The following is a 23621-nucleotide window of genomic DNA, read 5'->3' on the forward strand; positions in this document are numbered from 1 at the left end:
CTCACTACTCAGTTGTCACAGACAGGAAAGATAACTACAATAAATTATATATATATATATATTTTTTTTTTTCACCTTTATTTAACCAGGTAAGCCAGTTGAGAACAAGTTCTCATTTACAACTGCGACCAAGATAAAGCAAAGCAGTGCGGAAAAAACAACAACAACAGAGTTACATATGGAATAAACAAAACGTACAGTCTATAACACAATAGAAAATCTATATACAGTGTGTGCAAATGTAGTAAGTTATGGAGGTAAGGCAATAAATAGGCCATAGTGCAAAATAATTACAATTATAATTTAGTATTAACACTGGAGTGATTGATGTGCAGAAGATGATGTGCAAATAGAGATACTGGGGTGCAAATGAGCAAAATAAATAACAATGTAAATAACAATATGGGGATGAGGTAGTTGGGTGGGCTAATTACAGATGGGCTGTGTACAGGTGCAGTGATCGGTAAGCTGCTCTGACAACTGATGCTTAAAGATAGTGAGGGAGATAAGTGTCTCCAGCTTCAGAGATTTTTGCAGTTCGTTCCAGTCATTTGCAGCAGATAACTGGAAGGAATGGTGACCTGAGTCGGTGCAGTGGTCTAAGGCACTGCATTGCAGTGCTAGCTGTGCCACTAGAGATCCTGGTTCGAATCCAGGCTCTGTCGCAGCCGGCCGCGACCGGGAGACTCATGGGCGGCGCACAATTGGCCCAGCGTCGTCCAGGGTAGGGGAGGGAATGGCCGGCAGGGATGTAGCTCAGTTGATAGAGCATGGCGTTTGCAACGCCAGGGTTGTGGGTTCGATTCCCACGGGGGGCCAGTATGAAAAAAAAATAAAAAATGTATTCACTAACTGTAAGTCGCTCTGGATAAGAGAGCATGGACAAGTTGCAGCGGAGGGTGCAGAGCTGGTGGCTGGGGTAGGGGTAGCCAGGTGGAAAGCATGGCCAGCCGTAGCAAAATGCTTGTTGATATTTTTGATTATTGTAGATTTATCGGTAGTGACAGTGTTTCCTAGCCTCAGTGCAGTGGGCAGCTGGGAGGAGGTGCTCTTATTCTCCATGGACTTTAAAGTGTCCCAAAACTTTTTGGAGTTAGTGCTACATGATGCAAATTTCTGTTTGAAAAAGTTAGCCTTTGCTTTCCTAACTGATTGTGTATATTGGTTCCTGACTTCCCTGAAAAGTTGCATATCGCGGGGGCTGTTCGATGCTAATGCCGTACGCCACAGTATGTTTTTGTGCTGGTCAAGGGCAGTCAAGTCTGGGGTGAACCAGGGGCTATATCTGTTCTTAGTTCTGAATTTTTTGAATGGGGCATGCTTATTTAAGATGGAAAGGAAAACACTTTTAAAGAACAACCAGGCATCCTCTACTGACGAAATGAGGTCAATATCCATCCAGGATACTCGGGCCAGGTCAATTAGAAAGGCCTGCTCGCTGAAGTGTTTTAGGGAGCGTTTGACAGTGATGAGGGGTGGTCGTTTGACCGCGGACCCATTACGGACGCAGGCAATGCGGCAGTGATCGCTGACATCGTGGTTGAAGAAAGCAGAGGTGTATTTAGAGGGTAAATTATTCAGGATGATATCTATGAGGACGCCCATGTCAACGGATTTAGGGTTGTACCTGGTAGGTTCCTTGATAATTTGTGTGAGATTGAGGGCATCTAGTTTAGATTGTAGGACGGCCGGGGTGTTAAGCATATCCCAGTTTAGGTCACCAAGCAATACGAACTCTGAGGATAGATGGGGGGCAATCAATTCACATATGGTGTTCAGGGCACAGCTGGGGGCTGAGGGGGGTCTGTAGCAAGCGGCAACAGTGAGAGACTTATTTCTGGAAAGGTGGATTTTTAGAAGTAGAAGCTCAAACTGTTTGGGAACAGACCTGGATAGTATGATAGAGCTCTGCAGGCTATCTCTACAGTAGATTGCAACTCCGCCCCCTTTGGCAGTTCTATCTAGACGGAAAATGTTGTAGTTGGAAAAGGGAATTTCAGAATCTTTGGTGGCCTTCCTAAGCCAGGATTCAGACACTGCTGGAACATCAGGGTTGGCTGAGTGTGCTAACGCAGTGAATAACTCAAACTTAGGGAGGAGGCTTCTGATGTTAACATGCAAGAAACCAAGGCTTTTGCGATTACAGAAGTCAACAAATGATAGCGCCTGGGGACCAGGAGTGATACTGGGGGCTACAGGGCCTGGGTTGATCTCTACATCACCAGAGGAACAGAGGAGGAGTAGAATAAGGATACAGCTAAAGGCTTTAAGAACTGGTCTTCTAAAAAAGGGGCAGATTTCCGGGCGTTGTAGAATATATATTTTTATATATTTTATATTTTAGTAATTTAGCAGAAGCTCTTATCCAGAGTGACTTAAATTCAGGGCATTATGTATAGACAAGGATATGGAAGGTTATGAGTACAGTGGAGGTAAACCTAAGCATTGGATAAAGATGAAAGACATAGCATCACTGGAGGCACCGATTGAGCTGGTCTCCGCGTGTGTGGGGGGTGGGACAAAGGATCTATCTGAAACAGGTTGTGCAGGACTGGGGGCTCTACATTGAAAAAGTACAGTTAGAACTAACTGAAACAGCAATAGGCAAGGCATATTGACATGTGAGATAGGCATAAAGCAGTCACAGGTGTTATTCGAGAGAGCTAAGACAACAACTGGTAATGGCAACGAAGGTTTGAGCTGAGGCTAAACAGATCAACAGGATGGGGTACCGTATAAAGGAACAGTCCAACAGGCATCAGCTGTGTAACTGAGTGATCATAAGGTCCAGTGAACAGCAATAAGTAAGTCCGGGAGCAGTTCAGTGGCTGCTACGCTACAGGCACGTCTGTTGATTGCGTGTGCTAGCGGGCCGGGGCTAGCAGATGGATCTTCGTGGTCGTCGCAATGGGAAGCCTGTTGAAACCACATCAGACGATTACGTCGGCAGACCAGTCGTGATGGATCGGCGGGACTCCGTGTCAACACTAGGAGGTCCCGTCCGGTTGACAGAGAGGTAGATAGCCGGGAGATGGGCCTGGCTCGAGGCTAGCTCAAGGCTAACTGGGGTTAGCTTCAGGACAGTGGTGATTAGTGGTGATTAGCCAACAACGACAACAGCCATTCGGTTGCAGCTAGCTAGTTGCGATGATCCAGTGTTAAGGTCCAGTGATTCAGTGATTCTGGCAGAAAATCCGATATGCTCTGGCTCGATTGCAGACTGTACAGACTGGCCGATAATTGTCCAGGCTAGAGCTGGCTGGTAGGTAGTGCAGGCCACGGCCACGGACAATGGTGAAGACAACTAACGGTGGCTAATAGCAAGTAGCTAGTTAGCTGGCTAGCTGGCTAGTATCAGCCAGAGGTTCTGGATAAAAATGTATGAAGAAATAATAGAATCCGTTCCACATTGGGTGAGGCGGGCTGCAGGAAAGTATATTTAGTTAAAGGATGGAAAGTGAGATTGAGAAATATATACGAAAAAACAAAAAACAGGCTATTTACATGAGGACACTACAGAAAACACGACCGCACTGCTATGCCATCTTGGAGTCATATAGCTAGAGTTACATATACATGTCTGTCCTGAGCAGTTTATGCATAAAGTACAGCCCAAGATATTAATGTGGAGTTTCTGGGAAGGTCTTTCCACTCCAAATCACTGAAAATGTTACACTGTAATGGTTGAGAGATGCTGATAGACTTTTTGCTGCTTTGTGGCAGTGCAATTTAGTATGAATTTAGCCTTTAGCTGTATTTACTCTGGACCCTGCATATAATTTCCCCAACAAAGTATTTGGAAACAACTTTACTAATGATTCAATTATTTGCTTGTGCATGTGACTGTTTCTTCTCTCAAGACAACATCTACTGTATATTTGCAACTGACTTTGAGGTAAAATGCAGATCTGATTGTTAAAAGAAGATTATTTAAAATCTCACTATTAAGGAGCCTGATGCTGTAGAAGCAAACATGCTAATAGTAATGACATTATGATATACTGTAGGCCAATGGTTGAAGGGTCACATCTGACAGAAACATAGTGAATACTTGCCAAATTAATTATTCCCCCAAGGGCAAAGGTAAATCCTAATGTACATTACTCTGCACAGGCTTGATGTCTAATGATAGAGGAACGGAGGTGGTCTTATCAAAGATGGCAGTAGCTCCAGTGGAAGAGATAGTCTACGACACCAGTCTTCTGGTCATGAATTAGAATGTAGTCCTATTTCTGACTGGACTGTTTAGAGGAGTGGAGAAATTGTCTGACCTGTGGCAGAGGGCTGTGAGATTCAGTATGATATAAGAGGGGCATTTGGAAGATTTTAATTCTAGGGAAGATAAGAGAGAAAGAACCCTGGAGGATCATTTTTTGGATTAATTGTTGACTGTTAGTTCCTCAGAATCCTCCAGTTGTCTGAAAAGGACCATTGGTTTCTAACTCTGCTGTGCCGAATTTTGGGTAAAATTGCATTATAAAGGGCCCTGTATACAGTCCCTATGTGTTTAACATATATAGCAACTATAGTAGATATCCGTATCCACATCAGGTACTTAATTCTGTATGTTAATTATTTTTCAATAGTGCTGAACAGCAGCAAGGCTGCCCGCATACAAATACAATAGTTAAGCACATTGCCTGGGTTCAAATTCCCCGTCAAACTTTGATTACGTTGAGACGTGGCATCTTCAATTTCATTACTTATCAGTGGCTGTCTTGAGAAGAGCCCCAGCAGCATAGCCAATAACAGCTTCAATTCGACAGCCACTGACTGACTTCCTATGAGAGATGAGTTGAATTGAGAGTGAGAGTGAGAGCAACAGCTGGCTAATGTCAATAACTGTGGTTCAATCAGAGATGGCAACGTGCTTTTTCTGATGGCATTTCTGTCAGACAGATCAGGTGGGTAAATTTGATTTTGGGGTGGTTTTGGTGTCCTAAGGCGCTTTGCAGCTGCTGCTTTGAAGCTGGGCTACCAGGTGGAGTGTACCTGTAAGGCCTCAATAAGAAGTCGCACACAGGGCCGTTCTCAAGGGGCAATTCATCCCTCGGCAGCCATCAACAGCAGACATTAAGATCAAATCTCTATCTTCTTGTGAAGGCCACAAACCAATCTTGCCTGGCTTTTCACCTCTGTCAAGTGCCATAAATGTGCTAAACTTCTCAAATGTTGTGCATTTTGGTGAAGGGGGTCTGTTTAATGGGATGTTTGTCCATTTTAAAGACCATTTAAATCCACTACTGTTCCTGGCACTAAGCCACAAAATAATTGACATTCTACAGTCCTTTTCCTTTAAGAATATTAATAATAAATACAAGTTGTGTTTAATAAAAGTCCTCGGGGTGTGACACTTTATATGGTAACGTCCAATTAAAAGCTCATTAGTAGGGTATTAGCAAAATGGTTCCCTAACTATTTACAAAGATTAGTAAATTATGAGAAAATCCTTTATTATCCCCTCTTCTTTCTTTGGGCTCTGAACATACAGACACTGCCCTTTCAGAGGATGTGAAAAGCGCTTGACCTATAACATTGTGTCAAGGACAGAAATAAACCTATTCAGATGCACTGAGCTCTTCTCTGACTGTAGTCCCCTGTAGCTCAGTTGGTAGAGCATGGCGCTTGCAATGCCAGGGTTGTGGATTCATTTCCCACGGGGGGCCAGTATGAAAATTGTATGCCCTCACTAACTGTAAGTCGCTCTGGATAAGAGCGTCTGCTAAATGACTAAAATGTAAAAAAAAATGCAGATGTCCGTCTCTTTCTATTGGTCTTAACCCCTGCTTCGCCTCTGTCTATTAAAGCTACAATCTGGGATCTGAATTCCTTGATCAATATTAGAAGGTAAATGCTCACACCTTATCTGCTTCCAACACTTAAATCACAAATGTTTTTCGGTCAAACCATTTTGGTACAATCTGGGATCTGAAATCCTTAAAGGATATAACTTACAGTATAAATGTTTCATGAGTTAAGCACACATGTAATATTCTATCATAACCCAAAATGTAAGGTTTTATTCAATTTTCGAATCGCAGAATGTAGCTTTAAAGCAACTGATGAGCTAATAAGGAATGACTGGTGAGCATTAGTTGTGGTGAGACAAGAAGATGATCTGTCACTGTCCTCACTAACACTGACCTCAGATCAGAGGAGGAGAGTACATTCATTAACCTTTCACCCCCAATGTCCCTGGAGAGAAGGGTTGGGCTCAATTCAAATTGAAGGCAGTCAATTCAGGAAGTAAACTTAAATTCCAATTAAATGATTGAAAAAAAGGGCATATATTACCAACGACTTCTCAATAAACTGAAAAGGAGAACCTATTGATGTCAAAAGTTATTACATTTTTGGATTTTAAATTCAAATCACTTCCTGAATTGACTGACTTCAATTTGAATTGAGCCCAAACCTGCTGGAGATATACCCTGAGGCTATATCTAACACCTATCTGGGAAATGTAGCACATCATCGTACCCTATAAGGTGGTTCGGAGAGATCATCTTTAATCCAAACTATTCCCAAACTGTAAGAGTAGGCAAACATATTTCATATTTCATCCAAGTCCCCCAATATTATAACATTTAATCAGTGTGGGGGACATTTTGAAAGATTTGGTTTATGGTAAATGTGTGTCAGAATAACTTCACAAACACAACACACAGCAATGCAGATGTGGGTATATGATTCTGGATGATCTGTTAAACAGTAGCTTAGGTTTGTTTTAATCAGCAGCTTTTGAATATAATTTAAAAAAAGAGACAGCTATTTCAAAAAGAGGAGAAAAAGTGATTTGTTGTTGATCTACTGGTTAGTTTGAAAAAGGCTAATACAACAAAAACACTTTTTTTATTGACTGCATGATTGGCATTGCTTCAGAGAAAAGTTTCTAATTAAATGTGAAAACCGAAATCGCTAATTGCCCAAATAATTTAGTCGAGAATTAACGGTTTCCATTAGAAAATAAATATCAGTCTCTTCTAGTTGTAATTGGGATGATAACATAAAAAGAAAACAGCAAATCTAAGAACACAACCCTTTGACAAAAATAAGAAAACTCATTGAGGACGACAGAGTAAAGAGGTGTAGGATTCAGAGCACTGTGTTGACTCTCTCAGGGCATACAGGGATTACACTCTTATTTAAATGGACCTCCTCTCCTCTTGCAAGTTTGTTCTGCTTTTAGGTCGTCAGGAAACTCCTTCCTAAGCGTCTCTGCGGTGATTGAAACAGAGGCTTACCTTGATAATGGGCGCTAAAGCCCCGGTATCGATGGTTACTGTCGGTTACAAAATGTAGCCTCAGCCAGTTCTTGTTGCTGACAATAGGAGAAGGGACATTCATCCCAGATAACCTGAGGAAAACAAGAGGAGATAATCATTAGGCTTTTTACTGCACGCTCAAAGTCAGCAAGTTACAACACTGGTGTCTTTAAGTGTGTCGGTCAATCAGAAAAGAGAACACTTTTTTTTTTTGTTTTGAACAGTGTTGAGACATTGTAGCTACATAAGTAAAAACATTTACGAAAAGTTGCAACGAAAGTCAGCAGACCTACATAAAAATTGTCAAATTTCAAAATCCAAAGTGAAGTAATTGTACAGTAATGCTGCTTACTATTCACAAATCAATGACAATAGGACATACAACTCAAAATAATGTTCATAGGGTAATGTTGAATGGAAAAAGGATGAGTGTTCTGCTTCAGAGTCGGATGGTAGCAGCAGTAGCAGGGTGATACTGCTGGTCCTGTCCCCCTGGTGAGAACACTACAAAGAGGATCCTCAACTATACCCTATTAGTCACACTGATAGTTACTGTATATCCCCCTGGTCAGATGTATAAGCTTACAGAGAGTATACAAAGCATAAACTAATTGTATAAATATCCTTATACATTAGTGATAGCTACTGTATACATAAACAATATGTATAAAGTCACAGAGGGATAGTTACAGTACCGTTGGGGGGGGGGGGGGCTCTAGCCCTACCACCTTCTACGCAGATGCGGAAGTGCGACACGGATGCGGTGGATTGAGATGCATCCAATGCAAAAAACCTGATATCTCTAGTTTAAACTGACGGATTTGGATGGGAATTGTTTTATTATGTTACTTAGATTGACGCACCGGTGCATCATTCGACTGTAGGAGTTTATTTGTCATTTTTTGTCAGCGATCTACACAAAATACTCAATTTAATTGTATCAATTAAATTCACGCTGTGCATATCCACCCATTCAAAGTTTCACACTCGTATACCTTAATATGCATATAGAGTACAAAGTGTATCTGGTCCTCGCCCGGCCCTGGCTTTGGCCCATACCACCACAACACACAATGGAGTTGGCCAGAGAAAACGTCTAGAAGACGAGTAGCCTGCCTCTGAAGTGTGCAGGTGATTTGTCCACATGTGACTGTGCAACGCGGAGGAGGAGGAACAGAGCACAGAGGTCACAGACAGACCTCTCTCTTCCCTCCCCCTCCCTTCCTCCTCCCATCCCCTCTTCCCCCCGTGCCTCACACCACCACATCCACCGGCCTTTATGGATGACTGACGGGATGTGTCATTAAAGGACACGGTCACATGAATCAAGGCTTAATGGCCACCACAAGCTGGAGCTGTGCCATATCATTACCTTTATCAATCTAAAGTCTCCTGCATTACCCACACTGAAACAGAGGCAGAAACACCAGACCCCTCCGGCTCAGAGCACTGTCGGGTTTAACCTCAAACCCCCCTCCAATTCCAATTCTCTTCAATGCTTTTCAATGAGGAACATTTGGAATTGGAATTGCAATTTGGTTTACTTTCTAAATAGACTGGAATTGAAATGGAATTGATCCCAACCCTAGTATAGACCACATCCTAATTTAGGTTATACAGAACATGTGTGCAGATGGGAAAATGTTAGGAACAGGCCCAATGTATAGAACTACACAGAAGTCTCAAAACAGCAGCAGTGTGCAGCAGGTGTGGCACTCTGCCTGTGTAAAACCATTTCATTTATGGATGGCAAGCCTTTAAAATGTACATGCGTTTGTGATCGACGTCATCTGCGGAGGAATTGTCGTCCACTTGATCTAGCACCTACAGTACATTTGCAGTGCCTTATTACATTAGCAGGGCAAGAGGCAACCCCAGTTTAAGTGGGAGAAGATCATTGGCCACATGGCAGGTTAGGGTACCAGTGCGTGTTTCCCATCCAATAATATACATTTTAATTTAATGAGTCGGCATTCTGCGTTGGACATAATTCTAGCAGATCGAGAGTGCTGTCACACACCCTCACCACCTCCTCTCCACCTCCACCCCCACCCTCCCCTACACCCTTCCCCTACACCCTTCCCCCTATCCCCACCCTCTCCTAAATCACTGTAAAAGGCAATACAAAGTTTGATATGGATAAGTGTAATTGAATCAACATATCTCACGCCAAGGTGCCTATAAATGCGGGGAGTGGTAAACAACCATGATGTAAGTGAATGGAGAATGGAGAAGTATGGTTTACTGCATATATGTTTAAAGGGATAGTTCACCCAAACTACAAAATTCTATGCTTTGATTTTGTTAACCTTGCCACGTTGTAATTTGGGAGAACTATCCCTTTAACACCAGTAGTATGTCTGCTTGGTACATAAAGATCATGCTGGAAGTTTTACCCTACGAGTGAATCACGGATGGCCACTTAATAATGTGTTCATTTTGATTGATACCTTTGAGACCAGTGGTTGGTGAACTAGCCCAAAATGGCCACTTCATGTCATTCAATTAAGTGCTAAGGTTGTGAATACATAAATTCCAGTACACTACTCTACTCTGTGGCATTCAGGGGTCTTTTCATTCTTGTCACTGTCAGAATAGTTGTCATGATTATTCAAAGGCCTAGAGTGTGTCATGGAGCTGAGGAGATGCCGCTGTATTCATCCAGCTTAGCCTGGCAATCACTGTCCCTCTACAGTGAACAGACCACACCATGTCTAAGGCTTTAACCCTTACAGAAAAATCACATTATTTCACATGTGGAACATCACATGATTTTCCATGAAATTTCACATGTGAAATCATGTGAAAGCGTGTTTTTGGAACACTTCACATGTGATCACAAGTGTACACGTGTAGTTTCATGTTAACACATGTTGTCACGTTATCACATTAACTTCACATAATATCATGAAAACGTGTTTTTGGAAAATTTCACGTGATCACATCTGAAATTCATGTGGTTTTTCCATAATGCCTCTCCACCACCACCCACACCGTCAGTCAGTCCCCTTTTCTTTAACTTTCTGTGAGAAAAAGGTAGTGTGTTGATTGTACTGTGGTGTAGAGTGGGCTGGGGCCCATGGTGCAGAGACCGTGACGTCCCCAACGGGACTCAGGAGATAATTGATTACACATGCCAGTCTCAAAGCTTTGGCCTTTTCTCCGTCTCCCCTCCATTTGCCGAAATATAAATGACACAAACATTGGCTGCATGTGAGAGAGAGAGAGAGAGAGAGAGAGAGAGAGAGAGAGAGAGAGAGAGAGAGAGAGAGAGAGAGAGAGAGAGAGAGAGAGAGAGAGAGAGAGAGAGATGAAGGGGAGAGCAGAGAGAAAGAGAGGGCCACCGCCCCCACAGCAACAGTGTGGGACTATTCACTGAGGCATTTACAATGAATTTCCTGTCTTTCTGGGTTCTGAAAGCCGTTCAAGGTCTCAGAAATAACTCAGTGTGAATTGACAGTGACAAGAAGAGGCAACAGTGGTGAGACTTTAAAGGGGGCTTCGTAGCAACAGTGTCGCCGATTTGTCATCAAAGTACTCAAGCATTCTCAATGCAATTATAATATTAACTTTAACATCCCTGCAGTGCTGGCTGAATGGGCCTCACTCACTCACGCACGCACGCACGCACGCACGCACGCACGCACGCACGCACGCACGCACGCACGCACGCACGCACGCACGCACGCACACACACACACACACACACACACACACACACACACACACACACACACACACACACACACACACACACACACACACACACACACACACACACACACACACACACACACACTTAATGTTAGTATTCTTATCTTTCATTATTTCTTATTGTTGTTGCATTGTCGAGAAGAAACCTGAAAGTAAGCATTTCGTTGGACAGTGTATACCATGTGTGTCCCGTACCTACGTCTAATTAAACTTGAAACTTGAAACCAACACACACACACACACACACGTCAAGACACCGGATTAGATGAACGTGCTAAGCACACACACACACACACACAGACACACACACAGACAGACAGACACACACACACACACACACACACACACACACAGACACACACATAGACAGACAGACACACACATAGAGACATAGACAAAGACAAAGACACATACACCCAGGGATGGTAGAAACAGAGAAGCATGGCTGGCCTCTGCATCAGCTTTGGGCCCCAGGCAGGCAGGCAGGCAGGCAGGCAGGCAGTGTACGACGCTGGCGGACGCCTCATCAATCACCACCCAGGCCTCAGAGACGGATGGGAGGCCGCTGGGAAGCGGCGTGCATCTCTCCATCAAACTGATGTTTTGAAAGTAAGTAATCAGTGTTCTCCATGGGCACTCCTTCTGTGGCAGAGCCCTCCACCTTCCTCCCTTGTTCCCCTCCCTCTCCTCTCCTGATGCACTGACTGCCTCCTCACACTTTGATACAGTGAGTCAAGGCCTCTCCACCCCATTGGATTCTGGAAACTATATTTCATCTGTTTCATCGCAGCATGCAGGGTCGACGTGAAACTGTCCAAATTGCAGTCTGGGCTCCATGTGTAGGGGTCAGACCCTTTTGCCCAAGAACCGCAACAAAACACAAGCACAACAGTAATTTGCTGTAATTCTCCTCTCAAATCTAAAACACTGTGGTCAAAACTAACCGAATGACACAATAGCGGTATGCGTTTTTCAGAGGCTGAGATTATATTTATCCAAATTATATCCTCTGCTGCAGTAAATGGCTGCCAGAGGCCTCATTTGCAAGCCGTAATACAATCCGTCCAGTCTCAGAACAACATTAATGGATCTGAGAGAAAGAGGGGGAAACAGTACTTAACCAGGGCCTAGCTTATCTTCACAAATAGACCGGAATTTAAGAGTACCATTTCAGGATTTCCAATACATCTCTAATCCCTTCAGCAACAATACAAAATTGTTACAGTTAAGCAAGACAGTTAAAAGCAAGACTTGAATTTGAATGATTACATTACTGTACATCTAGGGCCGTCATAGTTAATCAGTTAACTCAAGTTAACTTTTTGAAAATGTTGTGCACACATTTTTTAAATTATTATACACAGAAAACATCCCAAATACATCATCTATACAGCTAAAAAACAACAATGTAAAAACAAGTTGACATTGAGGTTAAAGAAAATATGCGTTCTCAATTTACCAAATTTTGATAACCGTTACTTTAGACAAAATCAAGACGTTAATATTCTTGTAAAACATTTTTTAAATGAAAAATCATAAATTACAGCTTAATTTGAGAACATTCTGAATTTGTGATTAATCACAGCAGATCCTGCGATTAACTTGATTACATTTTTTACAATTGTTTGACAGCCCTTATCTGTGAGGTGTGGCTGTTTCGTACCTGCAGGAAAGTGTATAATGCTGTAGCAATGTATTGAAACACATGACTCATAATTCATAATTGAATAATTTCTTATTATAATACATCCTTACAAATAGGACAATCCCTACGTAAATGGTACCTAGTAAGAGGACTATCCCCTACAATGCTAATAAAAGTTGGGCTCTCTCCTTGTTCTACGCAGACAGCCCTGTTGCTGCTGGTCCATCTTAAAATTAACACAGAGTTTGGGATCGGACCAGCGCCTCCATTCCATTGGCTATCAGACTTGAGAAACAGGAAGGCAACTTGGCACAGAGAATAATAAATTGACTTTCTAAAGGCAGCTAATGACATCACAATGCTTTCACCCAGAAACATAATTAATCACTATTCTCAGACCCCCCAAAATACATTTCAATGATGTATCCTTGCCCTGTAAACAAATGCTTAAAGGCATTTGGCTCACCACCCTGGCAATCTTATAACATAATCAGATTTAGAGAAGCTACTAAGCAAGATTTAGGATATTGATTAAAGTTATTTGGGCAACGATAAAGATGTGCAGAGTTTTTGACAGTGTTCAAAACTTCATACCCCTGTTAAATGATGGTCTCATGCCAATCTTTTCTTTGTTTTACCATCTTCTTCTTCTTCTTCTTCTTCTTCTTCTTCTTCTTCTTCTTCTTCTTCTTGTTGAAGTTGGAAGTTGAAGTTGGAAGTTTACATACACCTTAGCCAAATACATTTAAACTCAGTTTTTCACAATTACTGACATTTAATCCTAGTAAAAATTCCCTGTCTTAGGTCAGTTAGGATCACCACTTAGTAGAGAGAATGACTTATTTCAGCTTTTATTTATTTCATCACATTCCCAGTGGATCAGAAGTTTTCATACACTCAAATAGCAATTTTAAATCGAGAAAATATACAACATCTGAAATACAGCAAAACTACACTATTACACACAAAACCAGGGAGGTGTGAGAAATCTGACAATACATTTTAGAGAATATAAGTGGAAACTTGAGAGGTTTCCAATACAACTGAAATTCCTCCACTATTTACTGTATTATATGCACATAAAGTTGCTGGAATAAAGGTTGCCCGCAGGTGCTCTGCTGATGCTTGACATTTTTTAAAGTTCCGCTGAAGAACCCTCAATCAATTCAACCCAAGGTGACATGGCTGAGTTACAAATTCAATTGGCTTCCAGAAGTGAATTCAGCTTAGTTGTATGTTTTTGTGTTCACCCTTGATATAGATGAGAAATAGAATGAGAACCTCTCAAGTGGATCAATCAAAAGATAGTCAGACGTTAGTAAGTTTTTTCATGAAAATAAATCTCTGACAAATGTGTCATTCACAGCCATTATGGAAGGATGTTTCATGAATCAGTTGCATCTGTAGAAATGTAAAACAAAGAAGAGACAAATGTCCATAGTAGGCTCTGACATAGAATAGACTAATGTTACCATGGTAACCACCATTAAAAAGGGATATCATTAGGGTAAATGTGACTAATCTTTACACCTGGGGCTCCGGACAGTGCACGCAAATGAAAGTGACCTTTGTCATCAGCATCCTGTGATGTCATCAACATCCTCAGATTAGACAGCTCACCGGCAGGATGAGTTTCTATTAGTGTTAGTAACAGCACAAAAGCAGAATACTGTATTTGTTTCAATGCACTTTTACCCTGCTTCATGGGGCAATGGAAGTAATCAATCGAAGTCTGAGAACATTGACCAAGACATGTTTGTTTTCCTAACGGATATAAAACAAGAAACATAACAGTTTGGGTTACAAGCGGTTCCACCATTTTCTGAAACACTCTCAGCATGATACCGTATGGCCTGTCAGGAGTCTGTAGTCCATTGAAGTACTTCGTAGAGCACCTAGCGAACTGGATTCCTATGAAAAAGATTATTGACTTGAAGGGAAAAACCAATACAGCTGCCCACGGCATGCAATATGACCTGACAAGAATACACTAAAACAGTGAATATCCTCACATTGTCACGATCGTCTGAAGAAGCGGACCAATACGCAGCGCGTGGAGTGAACATGATGACTTTATTTATAAAGCAACCACAAAAAACAACAAATGACGATAGTGAAGTCCTCTGTAACACTGACAGAAACATGGAACAAAAACCCACAAACACACTGTGAAACCACAACAGTTTAAATATGGCTCCCAATCAGAGATAACGAGCCGACAGCTGACACTCGTTACCTCCGATTGGGAGTCATATGACTAATCACCAAACATGAAATGAACAACTAGAAACCAACATAGAAATACACCCAAAAGAAAATGAACAACCCTGGCTCAATAATCAAAGTCCATGGAGCCAGAGTGTCACAGTACCCCCCCCTAAAGGTGCGAACTCCGGGCGCACCAACATACAGTCTAGGGGAGGGTCTGGGTGGGCGTCTGTCCATGGTGGCGGCTCTGGCACTGGTCGTGGTCCCCACCCCACCATAGTCACTACCCGCTTACGTAGCCTCCTCCAAATGACCACCCTCCAATATAACCCCACTGGATTAAGGGGCAGCACCGGACTAAGAGGCAGCACCGGACTAAGGGGCAACACCGGACTAAGGGACAGCACCAGGAGAAGGGGCAGCACCAGGATAAGGGGCAGCACCGGACTAAGGGGCAGCACCGGACTAAGGGGCAGCACCAGGATAAGGGGCAGCACCAGGATAAGGGGCAGCACCAGGATAAGGGGCAGCACCAGGATAAGGGACAGCACAGGGCTAGGGGGCAGTACCGGACTAAATGGCGGATCCTGGCTGGCTGGCTCTGGCAGATCCTGGCTGGCTGGCGGATCCTGGCTGGACGGCTCTGGCGGATCCTGGCTGGATGGCTCTGGCGGATCCTGGCTGGACGGCTCTGGCGGATCCTGGCTGGACGGCTCTGGCGGATCCTGGCTGGACGGCTCTGGCGGATCCTGGCTGGACGGCTCTGGCGGATCCTGGCTGGACAGCTCTGGCGGATCCTGGCTGGACGGCTCATGGCCGGCTGACGGATCTGGCTGCTCATGGCTGGCTGACGGATCTGGCTGCTCATGGCTGGCTGATGGATCTGGCTGCTCATGGCTGGCGGAAGGCTCTGGCTGCTCATGGCTGGCTGACGGATCTGGCTGCTCATAGCTGGCGGAAGGCTCTGGCTGATCCTGTCTGGCGGAAGGCTCTGGCTGATCCTGTCTGGCGGAAGGCTCTGGCTGATCCTGTCTGGCAGACGGCTCTGGCTGATCCTGTCTGGCGGAAGGCTCTAGCGGCTCCTGTCTGGCGGAAGGCTCTAGCGGCTCCGATCTGGCGGACGGCTCTGAAGGCTCATGGCAGACGGGCGGCTTTGCAGGCTCAGTACAGACGGGCGGCTTTAGCGCCGTAGGGGCAGACGGGTAGTTCAAGCGCCCGTTGGGCAGACGGGCAGTTCAGGCACCGTTGGGCAGACGGGCAGTTCAGGCGCCGTTGGGCAGACGGGCAGTTCAGGCCCCGTTGGGCAGACGGCAGATTCTGGCCGTCTGAGGCGCACCGTAGGCCTGGTGCGTGGTGCCGGAACTGGAGGTACCGGGCTGAGGACACGCATCTCAGGGCTAGTGCGGGGAGAAGGAACAGGGCATGCTGGGCCCTGGGGACGCACCGTAGGCCTGATGCGTGTAGCAGGAACAGGCCGGGCTGGGCTGGCGACGCGCACCGTATCCCTGGTGCGAGTGGCCGGAACAGGCCGGGCCGGGCTGGCGAAGCGCACCATATCCCTGGTGCGTGGAGCAGGAACAGGCCGGGCTGGGCTGGCGACGCGCACCGTATCCCTGGTGCGAGTGGCCGGAACAGGCCGGGCCGGGCTGGCGGCGCACCATATCCCTGGTGCGTGGAGCAGGAACCGGCCGGGCTGGGCTGGCGACGCACACCGTAGGTTCTGTGCGTGGAGCAGGAACAGGCCGGGCTGGGCTGGCGACGCACACCGTAGGTTCTGTGCGTGGAGCAGGAACAGGCCGGGCTGGGCTGGCGACGCACACCTTAGGTTCTGTGCGTGGAGCAGGAACAGGCCGGGCTGGGCTGGCGACGCACACCGTAGGTTCTGTGCGTGGAGCAGGAACAGGCCGGGCTGGGCTGGCGACGCACACCGTAGGTTCTGTGCGTGGAGCAGGAACAGGCCGGGCTGGACTGGCGACGCACACCGTGGGCTTGATGCGTGGAGTAGGAACAGGCCGGTCCGTACTGGGAACACACACCACTGGCTTTAACTGGGGATCAGGAACGGGCCGGACCGGACTGGTAACACACATCAGTCTCTCACGCCGTGCCGCAACAACTTCCCTTCCTCTACTGCGCCAATGGCTCCCGTAATCCGATAGCCTTCTCTCCACGTCTCCCTGTGGCAGCCTCCTGCTGCCCAGCCGCCAAGCCATGTGCCCCCCCAAAAACTTTTTGGGGTTGCCTCTCGTCCTTCCAACGATGACCCTGCTGACGCCAGTTGCTCCTCTCTCGCCAGGCCTTGATCTTCCCCCAAGGTCCCTTGCCCCCGAGCATGTCCTCCCAGGACCACGATTTGCCCACCTGGGCCATCGCCAGCCTCTCGATCTCCTTACCAGGCGCTTCCTCCCATGTCCAGCTGTCTTGCTCCTGGACACGCTGCTTGGTCCTTCTATGGTGGGTTTTTCTGTCACGATCGTCTGAAGAAGCGGACCAATACGCAGCGCGTGGAGTGAACATGATGACTTTATTTATAAAGCAACCACAAAAAACAACAAATGACGATAGTGAAGTCCTCTGTAACACTGACAGAAACATGGAACAAAAACCCACAAACACACCGTGAAACCACAACAGTTTAAATATGGCTCCCAATCAGAGATAACGAGCCGACAGCTGACACTCGTTACCTCCGATTGGGAGTCATATGACTAATCACCAAACATGAAATGAACAACTAGAAACCAACATAGAAATACACCCAAAAGAAAATGAACAACCCTGGCTCAATAATCAAAGTCCATGGAGCCAGAGTGTCACACACATGGACACATTTTGTCTTAGGCTACATCATGGTAGGTTCCCCTTATGCAGCACACATCATGCCTGTGTTAGTGAGGGAAAACAGCTCTATTATCATGTTCCAGAGATAAACACATCGCGTCAGTCTCCTCCCCTGGGTGAATATTACCCAGCAGCCATGTTCTGTATGATCAACTTGCCTGTCTGTTTTCTTCCCCCATCGACCAAACCTCTTCCCAGTCAGTTCCTTTAAAAATCCACCCCTGCTTCCATTTCCTCTCATGACATAGCAGTCTTAATCACTTGAACTCACTGCTTCTTCAATCAAAGGAAGCTTTCTGAAAGCTGTAAAGGTAAGGGCAATAGATGGGAGGTTTGTAAACAGGTTTACAAGATCTTGTAAGAACAGATACATTTTCAACACTCCGTTGATCACAGGATCCCGGCCCATCATTCACTGCAAGTTCATATCGGTGGTAGCTATGAAGCCTGTAGTAATCTACCACCCAAAGAGAGGCACTGTTGCTGTATCAAGTCCAGTCTACTGACAATTAGATAGACAACTAGTTTAGTGTAAAGAGAGATCAATGTCTTTGTCTAAGCCTTCTCAGGCATTGTCAGTTATCTTATGTCAAAACTAAAGAAAACGTTTCTTCCTCATATGAGAATATGTCCTCATATTCACTGTTTGCAAATATTCCACTTAGGTATAATCAATAATCTAGATTGCAGTGAAGAATTCTACTCTTATTCACCGGAATTCATTGTCATTAATTACCATAGCTAATATACAGTACGGAACCACCACAGTGTTGTTGATAACTATCACAGGCCTATCTCATCAAGAACATATGTGTATCTGGAAAACTGTTGCATAATTGAATGCATAATTGAATTTTAATTGGTCAATATCACGATTATACAGCATATTAATAAGACTTTGCAAACAATAGATCACTCAGAGCAATATACTGTATATTGCAAATGCTTTGTATGCCCATACATGATGTAATGATCAAAGGAGCTTTTCTCCCTTTGAAAGTCAGTGTGATCTCCATAAATCATCAATATAAAACTGTACAGCAATCTGCATTCTATTACAATTATAACAAAAATTGACGTAAAAAAACCCCACATGTATGATGACAAGCAATAAACATGATGGTAAAATTTACCCGTCAATCTCGAGGCGATTTTACTTGGGATTGAATAAAGAAACACGATTAGAATTCTGTTTAGAATTCCCCTTACAGGCCTCTTTTCTTCCCAGACACTGTGCCTGCTCAACCCTCCGCAGTCAACAATGAAAAGTCTTTACCCAAATACCAGGGTTTATTACCGATGCACAAAAACCTAGCCAAATTGAAACCTGCCAAAATACAAGCTATTACACACTGTGCAAAGATCAAAGTGAATGGGCTTGGCAAATATTGGAAGTAAAGGAGCTTTGTTTAATTTACATCTACTGGGACTTACCCAGACCTGCCATTCATCATGCAAATATCTGCCGCCAGCTCACACAGCCATAACAAAACATCCACCAAACACGCACGCACTCACACACACACACACACACACACACGCACACGCACGCACGCACACACACACACACATAGTATAGACAAACACATACACACACCTATAAAGCACTTGCACACACGTAACTTCTTCAATTAAAGTTTGATATTTTTATTTAATAAAATACGATACAGACTTAGGCCAGGTTGAGATGCCAGCTGCCTGGTCTTTGAGAAAGGAACATGTGAATGGTCATATTGATGAACCATCTGTGAACACATTGTTTTTCCCCTACCAGTGCAGCTCTATGTGCTAAATGCACTGATACTCGTACTGACAGAGTCCCACACAACAACTGGCTACTGACCAATGGCTTCTAGCACAAACTCATCAGTAAAGGCCTGAGGTGCGGACTTGAGTCACATGACTTGGACTCGAGTCTGACTCAAGTTACAGATTTGATGACTTGAGACTCGACTTGATAGGTAAGTAGGCCGTATATGATCCTGGTAAACGTGTGACTCAACTCGACTTGACTTGCTCCTAGAATGCACAACTTGGACTTTCTACTTGGGACTCGACATGAGACTCTGACCTTGTGACTTGAGACTTGCATGTGACTCAAATAATAGTGACTTGCTCCCACCTTTGGGCTAGGCAGCACTCAATCACATTCAATATTGATATGAAAATACATTATCTAACCCCCCCCCCTCCTTCTACACTCCTACCCCTCTTTCTCCTCTCCTACCCCTCTTTCTCCTCTCTTCCCCCTCTTTCTCCTCTCCTCTCCCTCCTTCTCCTCTCCATTCATCTCCTCTCCCTTCGTCTCCTCTCTCTTCTCCTCTCCTCCACCCATAGCAGACGGCATCATGACATTTTGTGCTTGCTCCCATCAGGACACTGCCTGCTCTATTGTTCAGAGGGCTCATCTGGGAGCCAGACAGAGAGCCGAGCCGAGCCCTTGTGCCTAGCAGCCAATTCAATTCAGCACTACACTCTGAGCCTCAACCAATAACTCTCAAGTGGTTCCAAATTAAATTCATTCCCCAAGCCGAGCCTCTAGTTGTTTGATACAGTGCCTTCATAAAGTATTCATACCCCTTGACTTATTCCACATTTTGTTGTGTTACAGCCTGAATTTAAAATGGATGAAATACAGTTGAAGTCCGAAGTTTACATACACCTTAGCCAAATACATTTAAACTCTGTTTTCACAATTCCTGACATTTAATCCTAGTAAAAATTCCCTGTTTTAGGGAAGTTAGGATCACCACTTAGTAGAGAGAATGATTTATTTCAGCTTTTATTTCTTTCATCACATTCCCTGTGGGTCAGAAGTTTACATACACTCAATTAGTATTTGGTAGCATTGCTTTTAAATTGTTTAACTTGGGTCAAACGTTTCGGGTAGCCTTCCACAAGCTTTCCAAAATAAGTTGGGTGAATTTTGGCCCATTCCTCCTGACAGAGCTGGTGTAACTGAGTCATGTTTGTAGGCCTCCTTGCTCGCACACGCTTTTTCAGTTCTGCCCACAAATGTTCTATAGGATTGAGGTCAGGGCTTTGTGATGGCCACTCCAATACCTTGACTTTGTTGTCCTTAAGCCATTTTGCCACAACTTTGGAAGTATGCTTGGGGTCATTGTCCATTTGGAAGACCCATTTGCGACCAAGCTTTAACTTCCTGACTGATGTCTTGAGATGTTGCTTCAAAAATATCCACATAATTTTCCTTCCTCATGATGCCATCTATTTTGTGAAGTGCACCAGTACCTCCTGCAGAAAAGCACCCCCACAGCATGATGCTGCCACCACCGTGCTTCACGGTTGGGGTGGTGTTCTTCGGCTTGCAAGCCTTCCCCTTTTTCCTCCAAACATAACGTTGGTCATTATGGCCAAACAGTTTCATCAGACCAGAGGACATTTCCCCCAAAAGTACGATCTTTGTCCCCATGTGCAGTTGCAAACCGTAGTCTGTCTTTTTTATTTATTGGAATTGTGATACAGTGAATTATATGTGAAATAATCTGTCTGTTAACAATTGTTGGAAAAATTACTTGTGTCATGCACAAAGTAGATGTCCTAACCGACTTGCCAAAACTATAGTTTGTTAACAAGAAATTTGTGGAGCGGTTGAAAAACAAGTTTTAATGACTCCAATCTAAGTGTATGTAAACTTCCGACTTCAACTGTAGATGCTTTTTCTCACCCATCTACACACAATACCCCATAACGACAATGTTTGCAAATGTATTAAAAATGACATACAGAAATGTCTCATTTACATAAGTATTTACACCCCTGAGTCAATAATTTCAAGATGCACCTTTGGCAGCAATTACAGCTGTAAGTCTTTCTGGGTAAGTCTCTAAGAGCTTTCCACAACTGGATTGTCCAACATTTGCCCATTATTCTTTTCAGAATTCTTCAAGCTCTGTCAAGTTGGTTGTTGATCATTGCTTAACAACCATTTTCAAGTCTTGCCATAGATTTTCAAGTAGATTTAAGTCAAAACTCACCCACTCAGGAACATTCACTGTCTTCTTATTAAGCAACTCCAGTTTAGATTTGTGTCACACCCTGATCTGATTCACCTGTCTTTGTGCTTGTCTCCACCCCCCACCAGGTGTCTCCCATCTCCCCTCATTTTCCCCTGTGTATTTAAACCTGCGTTTTCTGTTTGTATGTTGCCAGTTCGTCTTGTACCATCCAGTCCTACCAGCGTGTTCCTGTGTATATACATTTTTTTGTCTTCCCAGTTCTGACCTTTCTGCCTGTCCTGACCTTGATCCTGCCTGCCGTCCTGTACCTGCCTGACTCTGAATTGGATTACAACCCTTTGCCTGCCTTGACTTACCTTTTGCCTGCCCCTTGAACTATATTAAACTCTGAGACTCGTACTACAGTGCCTTGCAAAAGTATTCATCCCCCTTGGCGTTCTTCCTATTTTGTTGCATTACAACCTGTAATTTAAATGGATTTTTATTTGGATTTCATGTAATGGACATACACAAAATAGTCCAAATTGATGAAGTGGAATGAAAAAAATTACTTGTTTCAAAAATTCAGAAAAATTAATAATGGAAAAGTGGTGCGTGCATATGTATTCACCCCCTTTGCTATGAAGCCCCTAAATAAGATCTGGTGCAACCAATTACCTTCAGAAGTCACATAATTAGTTAAATAAAGTCCACCTGTGTGCAATCTAAGTATCACATGATCTGTCACATGATCTCAGTATATATACACCTGTTCTTAAAGGCCCCAGAGTCTGCAACACCACTAAGCAAGGGGCACCACCAAGCAAGCGGTACCATGAAGACCAAGGAGCTCTACAAACAGGTCAGGGACAAAGTTGTGGAGAAGTACAGATCAGGGTTGGGTTATAAAAAAATATCAGAAACTTTGACCATCCCACAGAGCACCATTAAATCCATTATTAAAAAATTGAAAGAATATGGCACCACAACAAACCTGCCAAGACAGGGCCGCCCACCAAAACTCACGGACCAGGCAAGGAGGGCATTAATCAGAGAGAAAACAAAGCGACCAAAGATAACCCTGAAGGATCTGCAAAGCTCCACAGCGGAGAGTATCTGTCCATAGGACCACTTTAAGCCGTGCACTCCACAGAGCTGGGCTTTACGGAAGAGTGGCCAGAAAAAAGCCATTGCTTAAAGAAAGAAATAAACAAACACGTTTGGTGTTTGCCAAAAGGCATGTGGGAGACTCCCAAAACATATGGAAGAAGGTACTCTGGTCAGATGAGACTACAATTGAGCTTTTTGGCCATCAAGGAAAAGCTATGTCTGGTGCAAACCCAACACCTCTCATCACCCCGAGAACACCATCCCCACAGTGAAGCATGGTGGTGGCAGCATCATCTGTGGGGATGTTTTTCATCGGCAGGGACTGGGGAACTGGTCAGAATTGAAGGAATGATGGATGGTGCTAAATACAGGGAAGTTCTTGAGGGAAACCTGTTTCAGTCTTCCAGAGATTTGAGACTGGGACGGAGGTTCACCTTCCAGCAGGACAATGACCCTAATCATACTGCTAAAGGAACACTTGAGTGGTTTAAGGGGAAACATTTAAATGTCTTGGAATGGCCTGGTCAAAGCCCAGACCTCAATCCAATTGAGAATCTGTGGTATGACTTAAAGATTGCTGTACACCAGCGGAACCCATCCAACTTGAAGGAGCTGGAGCAGTTTTGCCTTGAAGAATGGGCAAAAATCCCAGTGGCTAGATGTGCCAAGTTTATAGAGACATACCCCAAGAGACTTGCAGCTGTAATTGCTTCAAAATGGTTAGCATGTTGTGTAAATCAAATGATACAAACCCCCCAAAAAATCAATTTTAATTTCAGGTTGTAAGGCAACAACATAGGAAAAATGCCAAGGGGGTGAATACTTTCGCAAGCCACTGTATCTGCCTCCTGTGTCTGCATCTGGGTCTTAGCCTGAGCC

The 23621-nt window shown here is 44.2% G+C and overlaps 1 protein-coding gene across 1 annotated transcript in view; it reads right to left on the bottom strand.

The window, feature by feature from the left end:
- LOC121571845 (CUB and sushi domain-containing protein 3-like) overlaps positions 1–23621 on the bottom strand; it is a 558910-nt gene that overhangs the window by 354987 nt on the left and 180302 nt on the right. Inside the window, exon 6 of the mRNA XM_041883584.2 lies at positions 7245–7357. Coding sequence (XP_041739518.2) covers positions 7245–7357 — 113 coding nt within the window. The remainder of the gene's footprint in view (positions 1–7244; positions 7358–23621) is intronic.

The sequence above is a fragment of the Coregonus clupeaformis genome, chromosome 8 (genome assembly GCF_020615455.1).
Source record: "Coregonus clupeaformis isolate EN_2021a chromosome 8, ASM2061545v1, whole genome shotgun sequence".
NCBI lineage: Eukaryota > Metazoa > Chordata > Actinopteri > Salmoniformes > Salmonidae > Coregonus > Coregonus clupeaformis.